The 12,881-nt window shown below is 38.1% G+C and overlaps 1 protein-coding gene across 2 annotated transcripts in view; it reads left to right on the top strand.

Annotated features, from left to right (window-relative positions):
* Positions 1–11,878, top strand: part of DRD2 (dopamine receptor D2) — a 429,189-nt gene extending 417,311 nt beyond the window's left edge. For both annotated transcript variants that reach the window (XM_088443014.1, XM_088443013.1), the window contains exons 7-8: positions 8,924–9,263; positions 10,226–11,878. In XM_088443014.1, coding sequence (XP_088299140.1) covers positions 8,924–9,263; positions 10,226–10,419 — 534 coding nt within the window. In that variant the 3' untranslated portion in view covers positions 10,420–11,878. The remainder of the gene's footprint in view (positions 1–8,923; positions 9,264–10,225) is intronic.
* Positions 11,879–12,881: the final 1,003 nt, after the last annotated feature.

Raw genomic sequence — 12,881 nt, 5'->3', positions numbered from 1 at the left:
GCAAATGTAAAAATGGCAACATGACACACCCCTCTCTCATCACTCTGAACATTCCTTTCCATATGCACCTTAACCCCAGTAGTTTCCCTTATGCAGTACCCCCAGTATGCAATGTCCCCAGTAGTGGTCTCTCTTATGCAGGCCCCTAATAGTGCCCATTATAAAGTGCCCCCTGTGTATAATGTGTAGTGCTGACCACACTCACTGCGGTCGGCACTACACTGGCTAACTAAGATGGGCCGGTACCGTGGCCGCCGGCGCCACCCCCATGCCGCCGGTCCTACGTCACACAGGGCACACACCCTGCTCGACCCCCTTTAGTTATGCCACTGCACTGAAGAGATCTGGATAAATCCAAGTCGAGGATCTGATCTTTGATAGTTCAGAATTTGGATTTTCAATCTGAATTTAGGATTGCAAACATAAAATTATTTTAGCTGTTTTTTAAAACTTTTTTTCAATAAAAAACCAAAACATAAGGGTCAGCGCACATCAATAATATTTTCTTGGGGGACAGAAAAACATCATTACAGTGGTACTACTCAGAGCCGTAACTAGACTTTTTGGTGACCTGTGCCAGTAAGAGCATTGACGCACCCCTCATTTTTCAAAGGGACACAATGCACCCAAAAAGGGCCATGGCTACATGGGGAAGGGCCAGGGAAGAGATAGCAGAGGCCAAGAGATGCTGGGGATGAAATAATAGGAAGCTACAAGCAATAATGATAATAAACAGAAATTTGACAGGCCCAAACAGCACCCCCTGACCTGTGGTGCCATGTGCGATGGCAACGGCCGCACTACCGTAGCTACGGCCCTGGTACTACTACACTAAGCTGATCAGCTATCCTCTCCGAGTGCTGACTATCTTGTTTTTGCAGAAATTGGGGGGATCCAGTTGTGGGGACAAACATAGACAAAGCAACTAAGGACAATGGAAGATAATGAGAGAGAGAGAGAGAGAGAGAGAGAGAGAGAGAGGTGAACAGATGGGGGAGGAGTGGTGATTTATTATAAAATAAATACACTGACAGCTAGTGATTCATATTTTAGTGTATTGTTAGCTCTGTTTTTGATCCCTAACAAGGTGCAGTATGTGTTAGTTTCACATACTGTATAAACAGCCATTATGGCCTTTTATGTCTAATTCTGAGTAAGATAATAAACCTTTTGGGTATAATGAAGAATTGACCACAAAATGAGCGAATTTCCATGTTATTGGTCACCTAAAGGCCAGGATGGGAGTCAACAATTTTCTTTAATGATGATGTCATCTCAAATGCATGTGTTTAAGCATCTAGCAGCGCTACAACTTGCTGAAATGTGCATTTCAAGCATGGGGAGGTGAAGATCTATGCAATACCCATCTGGATCATCATCAATATTACATAAAAAATAATAGAATACATTATTTTCTGCATTATTCATTTATCCACTAAAAGTGAGAACTATTCTAAATTTTTATCTGTGAACATACAAGTAAAATTTTTAAATGTTGGGTGTTCTACTCACCACACATCAAACAAAGAATCTGACAAAAAGCTTAAGAAGGATTATGACAATCAGGAATCCAAAGTTTATTGATAGTGTAAACTGGATCAAGTTTGGGTTCCAACACCATGTTACATTCCCCTAGTATGGGAAACCATGTTAAAATCCCTTAGTTAAAGTATTGCTCCCTTTTTTTGAAACTCATTAAATAACTGTCTAAAAAGGCAGTCTGTTTAGTGTTGGGGGCATAAAGGAATACCAATGTGATTACTCAATTTTCTAAAGTTTTCACAAGTCATATTTGCCATTTCTATCAGAAAATTGTTTATCTGTCAGACCATCCATTAGTTACCTGTATTCTACCGTACTCAATATAAAATACTTTTACTTACACTTTTAACCATACTACATCACCATACATCTCTACACTTATCTAAAAATATCTCCCAACCTGACTTCTCTGCCCTGCACAAGATCTGCATCTCTCATCCACACACATTAGCTGTTCCCATATACGGTTAAAGAACATCTTTCACATTGCACCCAGTCTGTGGAATGCCCTCCCATGCACAATAAGACTTTCCTCTAGTCTCTAAACCTTCAATCATTCCTTAAAACCTCATTTCTGCAGACAAGCTTAACAAACTCCAGAACCACTCACATTACTTTATAAGCTATCCTTCCCAATTATATTTGCTCTATAAAGTCCACACATACTGTAACTGTCACGACTGGCTCTATGGAATCCCCTACTGAGGGGTGCAAGTTGAGGTTCAGGGCTAGAGGAAGTGTGAGATGTGGGGTCTGTACACAAGGTCTCCTCATCCACGAGTACCAGTCGTTTACAAGACCTGACCAAAGGTGCAGAATCTAACCACCCGGGAGGTGTTCTCCAGTGACCCCTCCAAGCGGGATATGGGTTTAGCTGCACCCAGGTGGCAGGCCGCGGTCCTTTGGTCAGGTAACTGGTACTCACAGGAATAGAGAGCCTTGCTACCATGGATACTTCTTACAAGGATTATGCTATACCCTTGTATAGCTTCCAATATATACACCGGAGGATCTACGAAGCTCAATGGAACTGAGGACTGGATGCTGTAGTGACAGCGGTACTGAGGCTGGATGCTGTGGTGACAGCGGTACTGAGACTGGATGCTGTAATGACAGCAGAACTGAGGCCGGGCACTGTAGTAACAATACTTTGGTAATTGCTGCAACACAGGAGAGATATTCTGAACACACTGTAGCACAATGCTTGGGAAATTGCTGCAACACAGGAGAGATTTTCTGAACACAGTGGAGCACAGTGATTTGGTAATCGCTGCAACACAGGAGAGATAATCTGAACACACTGGAGCATAATGATTTGGTGATCGCTGCAAGCACAGGAGAGATATTCTGAACACACTGTAACACAATGCTTGGGAAATTGCTGCAGCACAGGAGAGATTTTCTGAACACACTGGAGCACAGTGATTTGATAATGGCTGCAAGCACAGGAGAGATATTCTGAACACACTGTAGTACAATGCTTTGGTAATTGTTGCAACACAGGAGAGATTTTCTGAACACACCGGAGCACAATGATTTGGTGATTGCTGCAAGTACAGGAGAAATATTCTGAACACACTGGAGCACAATGATTTGGTAATTGCTGTAACACAGAAGAGATATTCTGAACACACTGGAGCACAATGATTTGGTAATTGCTGCAAGTACAGGAGAAATATTCTGAACACACTGGAGCACAATGATTTGGTAATTGCTGTAACACAGAAGAGATATTCTGAACACGCTGGAGCACAATGATTTGGTAATTGCTGCAAGTACAGGAGAAATATTCTGAACACACTGGAGCACAATGATTTGGTAATTGCTGTAACACAGAAGAGATATTCTGAACACGCTGGAGCACAATGATTTGGTAATTGCTGTAACACAGGAGAAATAATCTGAATACACCGGAGCACAATGATTTGGTAATTGCTGTAACACAGAAGAGATATTCTGAACACACTGGATCACAATGATTTGGTAATTGCTGAACTGGTAATCACAGGAGTAACACAAGGACAGACCTGTACCGAAGTAGCATCAGCAGACACTGGAAAACAACAACATTCCTGAGGCAACTTCCTGTGATCCACAGTCTGGCTTTATCCCCTGCAGTAGCAGATCATTGGTGGACAGCGTCAGATGACCACCATCATGCTACCATTGGGTATGGAGTCGTCAGGTGATGCAAACTGTTATGGCCGCATCCGTGACGGCAACTGCAGAAACCAGGCACGGAGCAGCCCAAGGCAGTTCACATGGCACTAAGTATTATGCTCAGCGTGTTACCCTCCACTGACCCCACGGGAGATCGGGGGAAGCCGGTGCAAAGTTGAGCAATGGCCAATCCTAGGCTGCAACCTGACAGTAACTTTACATATTTTCCCTTTCTTCACTTTCAAATCCTCCTGACAATTGGCCGTCATTCCTGTGTAAGTGGTTTATACAGCACACCAAGAACCTCTGCTATCTCGCTGGATAATTATGCAATAGGTAGCATCTACGTTTTTGTATCACTGCCTATTTTCCTTTAGACTGTTAGCTTGTGAGCAGGACTTCTTCCCTCTATGTATGACTGTTATTATCCAGTCTTGTTTTATTCCTGTTTTTTCCCAATTGTAAAGTGTAACAAAATATTTTGTGGTATATAACTAACAGGAGTTTAGAAAATGTGAGAGTTTAGCAGTAATCTTTCACATTCATTGAGTTTTATCTTCAAAATAGGAAAACATCTGGATGAGAGTTTAAATCATGACAGTTTTTTTAGTCTAAAAACATGCAAGGTTTGCATGTTCTCGTACTCTACTACATTGGCTGAGTTTAAAAAAATGTGAGAGTTGGAAAGGAAAATTAAGAAAAGTGGTTGAGGCATGGACATTTTGGTACTATACTTTATTGTCAACTCTGTGGCTCTAGTCATTAACTCTATTATGTTCTATCCAGTTACTATGTGCTTCATGTGTAGCCTTTGCATTGCATGGATACATCCTTGTATTCTCTATATGATATCATATGCACATCACTCACTTGTAATACCAATTTTGTACCCATGTTTACTCTTTGATATGTCTGTATTAAACTTGTATCATTGTGTCGTGCTTCAAAAAAAAAATGTGAGAGTTTACTGCTAAACATTTTCTAAACTCTCACCCTATTACATTTCGCCCTATAGGTACAAGTTAAATAAATTCACACAATGATAGGTATTTTTACCTTATTTATTGAAACACCCTTGTAGCATAAGTGTGGGTAATATCAAAAACCATTTTAAAGGGCAATATGGCTGTTGTGCAGTCAATGCTTCAAGATAACCTCTTAATTCCCTAATAAAGAAATGATCCCTTAAGGCCAGCAATCTCTATACTCTATGGAAGTACCAAGTATAAAAAGTGTCTGAGGAGAAGGAGATTTATTATAAGACACACTGGTATTTGTGTGTTTCTGTATATCATGCACCTGGGGTTGTACAGTATATCCTTAAGCAACAACTAGATTCCCAAAAAGGAACAAAGAAGTAGAAACTAACACAAAGTAACTTTAAAAGTCCTGGCAATTACAGTTGTTACATTTAGAGGGCTGGGATGAATGTGGCCCTTGGATAAGAGAGAGCCCAGATTTGGATCTTATTTAGGTGACAGACAGCTCCCAGTAGAGATGGAACTGCTGGTAGTGAGGAAGGCCTGCTGTGGTCTTCAGGCCATTGCTGCAAGCCTGCTGAGTTACAAGATGGTGCCCATTCCCATGATGCAGCTAGAGACCTGGTAAGGCCGTGAGCAGTTAGCTAGGAAAAACAGAGCAACCAATTATCATACACTCCAGTGTTGTGAGCAGTAATCATATCTGTAGGTAAGCTTCAGCAACACAGCGGGAGACAGAGATACCTTCCAGCTTGATGGCAATTATAGTAATGTAAATGGTGCAGTGCATTGTGTGGGACATTTTACTGGGTTTTATAATGATGAATAATGCCATGGAGACTTAGTTGAGGTAGAAGAGATGTTGAAATCTCAGGGCACTAGAGGAAGGTCATAGATGGGCATACAGTGGTGCAAGGAAAGTCAAGCAATTATTTTTGGTTTGTGTGGCATAGTGTTGGTTATGTCTGCGATGTGGGACATGGCTCCTAGGAGTAAGAGTTTCTTCATGCTAGGAAAAGTGCCCCAAAAAGTGTCCACTACTGGGGGAGTATGAGGCTACTAATGGATGCTGTAAGTGAGCTGGTTAAACAAGAAGGGCACCACATACTGTAGATATTAGATGGAGCATGAAAGAAACAGAAGCCATCTTATATTACAAAGTCACACTGTCAACAGCGCTTTTTTAATTAAATATAACCTGCAAATACAGCAATAGCATTGTTACCTAAATTGGAGGCTTGTGTCATGGTTTCCAGGACTGTATAACTCGTCTTATCCACATCTCCGCTATAGAGGTCTATGGAACCTATTCAATAGAGATCTATTATACTGATTTAGATTTACAGTATGTAGTATGATAGCTTAGGCTGTTTTGTGATTCAGATACCAGAGGGGTTCTGAGGTGAAGAATGCTGTTTTATAGCTTATACATGGAGTGGAAATATAAATTTTTCAAATAAAAGCTTTTCAGTCTATATAAGTTCTATCTTTGACTATTCTGTATAGAAGAACCACAAAATATTTTACCACTTTAAGAGTTTGGTTGCTAAAAATATCAGAGCATTGCGATTTTGGAATTCAAAAAATATTAGAGACAGAAGTTATTGATGCATTGTTAAAAGCAATTAAGTTTCCAATATATTTCACATTTTTCCATCCACTAATGGCAATAAATTGCTTTTATTATGAGTGTTATGAGCATTAATACATATTTAACAAGATGAGATGAATTGTTCAACATTCAGTATTACTGTTAAATATGCATGTATTCAAGAGACTGTATCATTCATGATCTTCCTTATGTGAGAATGTCACACCTTGCAAACTTGCTAGGCATTAATAATATAAATTTAGGTTATCTATCTCTATAACTGGAAGTTAAGAACATTGTAAAAGTTTTTATTAAATATTCATGGTGTAATGCAGTCTACATTTTTATGAATTATTGTTTGTGAAATATAGTTTAAAAAAATATAATTCTAAACTTCAACACAGGGTACATTATTCAGTCAATTTTTTAATGTTTGATAGGTATTTTGTTTTATTATTCGAACCTGGAATGAATTTGCTAATTGTAAGAAATTGGAATGTGTATAGTCTGATGGACTAAACAAAGCCAATGTAAACTAGCATAAGCTCTGGATTTATAAAACGAAAATTATTATTTTATCTCTTTATTTATAACCAATGCGGAATGTGTCTAGTGATCTATGCAACAGTGACTGAATAATAAATATAGAATCTCCACACCAATCACCAATTCTTATCCCTTGGGATGGTTATATGGGTAATTCTGCGGCATAAAATAAAAGAGTAGTTTATAGAGATGCTTAAATTATTGGAAATGGTTAAAAATTTTATCACATTTGAGTGTTTGATGGCCTTAAATTTGTCCAATGTGTGATCATAATTTTAAGCATACTGTAGTCATTTGTGTTTAAAACATGTGCCCAAATTGCGGTTTGGTGTTTACAGTTCACAGATTGCAGTTAAAACAAAAGATATTAAAATAAATTAAAAAATGTTGCCTTGAGACCAAATGGCCTAGTTCTGTATAATTTTTTACATTTTTGAAAAATTTGAACAGAGAGCATTGTCGTGTTTGGATTTGAAGTTTGACTTTGCCATTCATGGATCTATTCATTCATTTTTGGTAAGATAAAACTTTGCAATAACTATAAAAAATGGTACTGTAGGAAGAAATTTTATGGGTTTTTCACTTGATATACATTGTCAGTACATATAATTATATGCTGACATTTCAGTGCAAGAGGGGTAGATTATTTTTTGTCTTGATACAGGGCCTGATTCAGAGATGTATGCTAATGTCACCCAATTTGTATGAAATGGCTGTGCCAAAATATGCAAATATCGCAACCACCGAGATTTATTTATTGAGACGCCCACATATGGCTTTGCAAAACCAAGCGACTGTGTATGATGAAGAATCCATTGCAGATATTCTTGGCTGCAAATCAGTCAATTTTTAGACTTCTAAGTAATCCTGTGAATGCGTAGAAAGGAGACATTTTAACTGCATACATGATTGCAGTCCCAGGCCGAGACATGCCCCAAAAATGGTTGTGACATGCCTGCATTTCAGTTGCCACCTCCCCATTGCTGCTCACAAATGGTCCCTGCCTGTCAATCATTTTACGGATAAATCCTAAGTGTGAGCAATATCGGCAATGACACTTGATGCATGCACGTTGCGACTTAGACCACCGATAATAGCTCAACTGCATAACATCGGCATTGTGTCCATCTCTGAATCGGGCCTGAAGTGCTGAATTGTTAAGCATTTTAAAATGGATATTGTTCTGTCCAGCTTTGGAATTTTTGTCCAATTCAAACAGTAATAAACAAAAATATATAAGAATTTGCACTTCACTATATTACACTTTGTATAGGTCCATGATAATATTAATAATATATATATATATATATATATATATATAAAATACTTTGCTATATTATATTGTGCATAGATCCATAGCAATATTAGTCTGACACAAATTATTGTGGGCATCTTAAGTCTTAAGACTCCAGCAATAGTTTGTATCCATATAAGTCATATAAGTCTTCTTCTTAAACTTATACGACACTCCAAAATATTTGTTCCTCAAGCATATGTGTATAAAAGAAAAGCATATATTTTGCATGGCGAATTGTGAAACTTACTATAATTAAGGAATGTACTGTAGTGATTTGTCTGAGCCTTTTTCTTTCTTTCATCCAAAACATATGATTCAAATGAATGTGAAAAATTCTATGCACAAAATAAAGGAAAAAAATCATGTGTAGAATGCCAAACTTGGTGGAAATCTCTATCATCCACATAAACCAATGCTCCAATATTCATCTATAGTAGTATAATAATCTTCCAGACAAGTAGAAACATAAACCAAAAATAGTGAAGTTCTGTATATACAGTAACACACCCGGGGGGCTTATGTAATAGGGTGCGACTTGCAGCCACTGTAGGAACTCCTGCGAGTCTTCCAATATTTTTAAAGCAGCAATCATTTTAAAAGCCAAACCAACCAATTGATTGTCGCTTTAAAAATACAGGAAGGCTTGCAGGAGCTCCTGCAGTGGCTGCAAGTCACACCCTATTACATAAGCCCCTCAGTGAGCCCCATAGTAATAGAACTCACTTAAATTCCTAGGACATCCAGTGTGTACAGTATACGATTATGTATTTACTTTTTTTGTTATTATATTTTTTGATTCTTGTGCAGGAGGCTGGGAACCACCCAGAAGAAATGGAGATGGAGATGATGTCAAGTACATCACCCCCAGAAAAGTCAAAACACAAATCAGCTTCTCCAAACCACCAGCAACTGGCTGTGCCAGCAACATCAAATCCGTTCAACAATACTTCTGTCCCCTCTCCAGCGGAGAGCCCCTGCAAGGCTGAAAAGAACGGGCTGCCAAATGACAGTGCAAAGCCGCAAAAAGCCTTTGAAATTCAGCCAATACCCAATGGGAAAACACAGACCTCTCTTAATACTATGAGTAAACGGAAGCTTTCACAACAAAAGGAGAAGAAAGCTACACAGATGTTAGCCATTGTTCTTGGTAAGTATAAAGTACTATTAAGAGTAAACTATGCTGAACAATATATATAAAAATGTAAACAAAAATCAACAAGTTCTAGCTTTTAAATATGTCCTATATTTTAAAAGAGTTAATCATACCCTACAATAAAAGATAATTGCCATTTTACTAGCACTGGCGAGATATGTCAGACTTAAAGAATTGTGGCTTTTGGAGCCAAAGAGGTAGCACAATAGCACAAGATTTGTTGTCAGCTGGACTATAAATTACTTGACTGTCTCACATCTAGCCATGTTGTGCATTTGGGATTGCAACTACTTTATTGTATTATATAGATCTTTTGGTTGAAATATATAAAAGGACCATTTCATTTGTTATTTAAGTTGGTGTAATATGAAAAGGTGTGATCACTCGCAGTCCCGCCAAAGCCACAGCATGATTGACATGTTGTGACATTTGGGGGGCAGAGTCCAAAATGGTTTTACAAAATGGGGCACGTCGTCCCTATTTTGTAGGTGCAGCGAGCCCAGTATCTGAGTCGTCAGATGCAGACTTCCTGGATGCAGCTGACCAGTTGTGATTGCCAGTCTGGATGAGCTTTGGCTTACACAGACTGGCCAAGGGCTGCAACAATCGTGACCGATAGTCAAGATGGTGATCCGATGCTGCAACTTCAGATGCAGCACTCGGATCACAGATGCATACAGGAGGCATCCATTCCTACAGATGCCTCCTGCTCCATTTGCATAGTTGTACAGTATTTCACAGTTTCTTCCCTGCAGCTGTACAGTACCATCCACATTAGAGTCAGGCCCACTGTTAACAGCTTAGGAAAGTCTGCTTACAGTACTTGCAAATGTGAAGTCTTATACAAAGCAATACAAAATAAAATTTGGATTTTTTTTCTACAAGTATATTAATTGTGATTTACAGTATATGACAAATATTCACATATGTAACTTCTTGTCTTGTCTTTCACCCAGGTGTCTTCATTGTTTGTTGGTTTCCTTTCTTCATTACGCACATCCTAAATATGCATTGTAACTGCAAAATACCACCAATCTTGTATAGTGCATTCACTTGGCTCGGATATGTCAACAGTGCAGTCAATCCTATTATTTACACCACATTTAATGTGGAATTCAGAAAGGCCTTCATTAAAATACTTCACTGCTAAATGAAATGTTGGACAGTTTCACATGGGTGGCAATTGTAGAAATATGAAAACCAGATGACTTCTGGAGATGAAGCCTCTTTTGGATTCATGCTGGTAGACATAGCTTCACTCTCACATATGCCAGTATCAGCCATGTTCTATACATGCCTAGACTTGGTGAGTGAGGACATGAAATGAATTCTACTTCTGGAGACCAGCATTGAGTTTTTACCAACAATGGTACTGGATTGCGTACTGGACCGAATTCAGACTAATGCCAAATCAATTTTGGAAAGTGTTAAGATGAGCCTTAAGACTATTAGACTTTGCCTTCGTAACTGCATTTAAGAAAAACAAAGGGTGTTGGATTCAGCCATTTTACGGACAGCAAAATAAAATCATTAGAACTTAATATGGATGTCACTGCAGTCTTGCCAAAGACATTGTCATTTTTTAATCTTATTTTTGCAATAGAAGAAAGCAAACAGTTGCTTCAAGTTACTCAGAATCAGGGAACCAGTGCTGTCCCTACGGATATTAGGAACTACATAATAAACTGTGTTTTGGATCTCTCATAGTGGTCATCTACAGCTTTGTGAGAGCAATGCGATCATAGCATTATAGTAACAAAAGTGTAAATAAAGAATGTTTCGAAAGAAGCCCAAGCAAAAAATTAAGAATATAAATATAAAATCTGTCTTGCATGGTGTATGTCACATTTAGGGTTTACCGTTGTCACACTATGACCCAATGAAGGAAAACACTAAAGCACACCCTTATATCTGGTCCATTCCAAGGGACCAGTCTTCTGCATCTGGAGGTTCCAGAATGCTTTGCAGCAAATACCATGTAAACCCACAAAATCAATGAAAAGAAAATATATACTGTACTGTACAATGAAAAGTATTCACATGTATTTATATAAGATATCAGTGCAAATACTATGCCTGTGGCTTGCGCTTTTTGCCAATAGAACTGGTTAAAAATGTATTTCTATGTGCCAGCTGCGAACCTTACTAATTCATTGTGAAATTGCATCACTTTTTCCACATTACAGTATATCACACTCACTCATGGGTTAAGGAAATAGAGATAAATATACCTATAAAAAATACAGTTACTAAGACGATAAAGGACTTGAAAAGGTACTAATGTATAGGATGGACACATAAATACATTTTAGAGCCAAATAAAGGCTTTTGGAAGCCAAGGAGTATATAAATCATAAAGATCAAATTCAAAAAGGGGCAAGTTAGAAAGGAGCATTACTGAGGATCCAGCTTCTAAAAAACACATGGGAGGAATGATAATGGTTAAAACCAGTAAAACAGTGGCACAATAGACATGCTGTATGCAATATTAACTACTTTGTGTAGTTACATGTTTGAATGTTTCCCCACACAGGAAGTGATGTCCCAAATATTTTTTATGCCAAGTATTGTAATTTGAACCACTGTAAAAATTGTCATATTCACTCTCATTTGTGTATTATTCTTTTCACACTGATCACTGAGGATTCCAGCCAGATTGTTTCTTTTTTTCTGACTGTCCATTTCATATTATGAATTCATTAATTTATGAAAAACATATGCTACTATTAAAGTTGCACATGAATGAGATACAGTACATATCATAGTTTATAGCAAAAAAAAACATTTACTTTAATTGTCTAAATGATAGTGTTTAACATTTAATTGATATGGTTTAAACAAACACAATTTTCAGCATAGTTAGCCATTAATATCTCTTTTTATGGAGTAACTTATCTGTACCTGCCTACAGATGTATTCTTTGTTAAAGTGTTGGAAAGTACTGTATTTTCCACCCACTTATGGTGCGTATACACGGTACGTTTAAAATGAATGATATGAATGATAACGATATCGATCATATTGTTATCATTCATATTGTGCATTTTTCAGTGCCCAACAACCTGCGATGCGTGTGCACATATGGACAATATCGATATCGTCCTTCGCCCATGCATGCAGGCCAACCTGGTAGATACTGATCAGGTTACTATAGGGACCCGCGATCGTTGATCGCTATAGTCATTGGTGAGTTGGTGGTGTGCTGGATGATTGATATCGATCATCCAGCACACCCGGGAGATCGTTCAACAATATCGTTATCATTGTCAAACGTCCCGTGTGTATGCACCTTTAATTGTTAGCAGAGCTGGACACTGATAAATGAATATACTCGCAGAAAATAGATAAAGATAAGACACTAACAAGTCTGATTAGTTAAGCTATACAATTATTGGGTCGACTTGCCAATAATCTTGTGATCAGCCTGATTTATTGTATAGTGTGTATGAACTATCGTTTCACCGACAAAACAGTCGGAAAACATCCAGAAACGCATTCCTAAAATTATCCAATCTGTCTGTCAAGATCAAAAATCTTGGCCTCGATTTCCCGATATTGGGCATTGCATGTGCATCCTCAATATTTTTCCCAAATTTCCTATGTTTTCCTGTC

Source organism: Taudactylus pleione, unplaced genomic scaffold, assembly GCF_031769625.1.
Source record: "Taudactylus pleione unplaced genomic scaffold, aTauple2 ptg000322l, whole genome shotgun sequence".
Lineage (NCBI taxonomy): Eukaryota > Metazoa > Chordata > Amphibia > Anura > Myobatrachidae > Taudactylus > Taudactylus pleione.
Note: the sequence above shows the minus strand (reverse complement) of the source record. Positions and strands in the feature narration are given on the sequence as shown.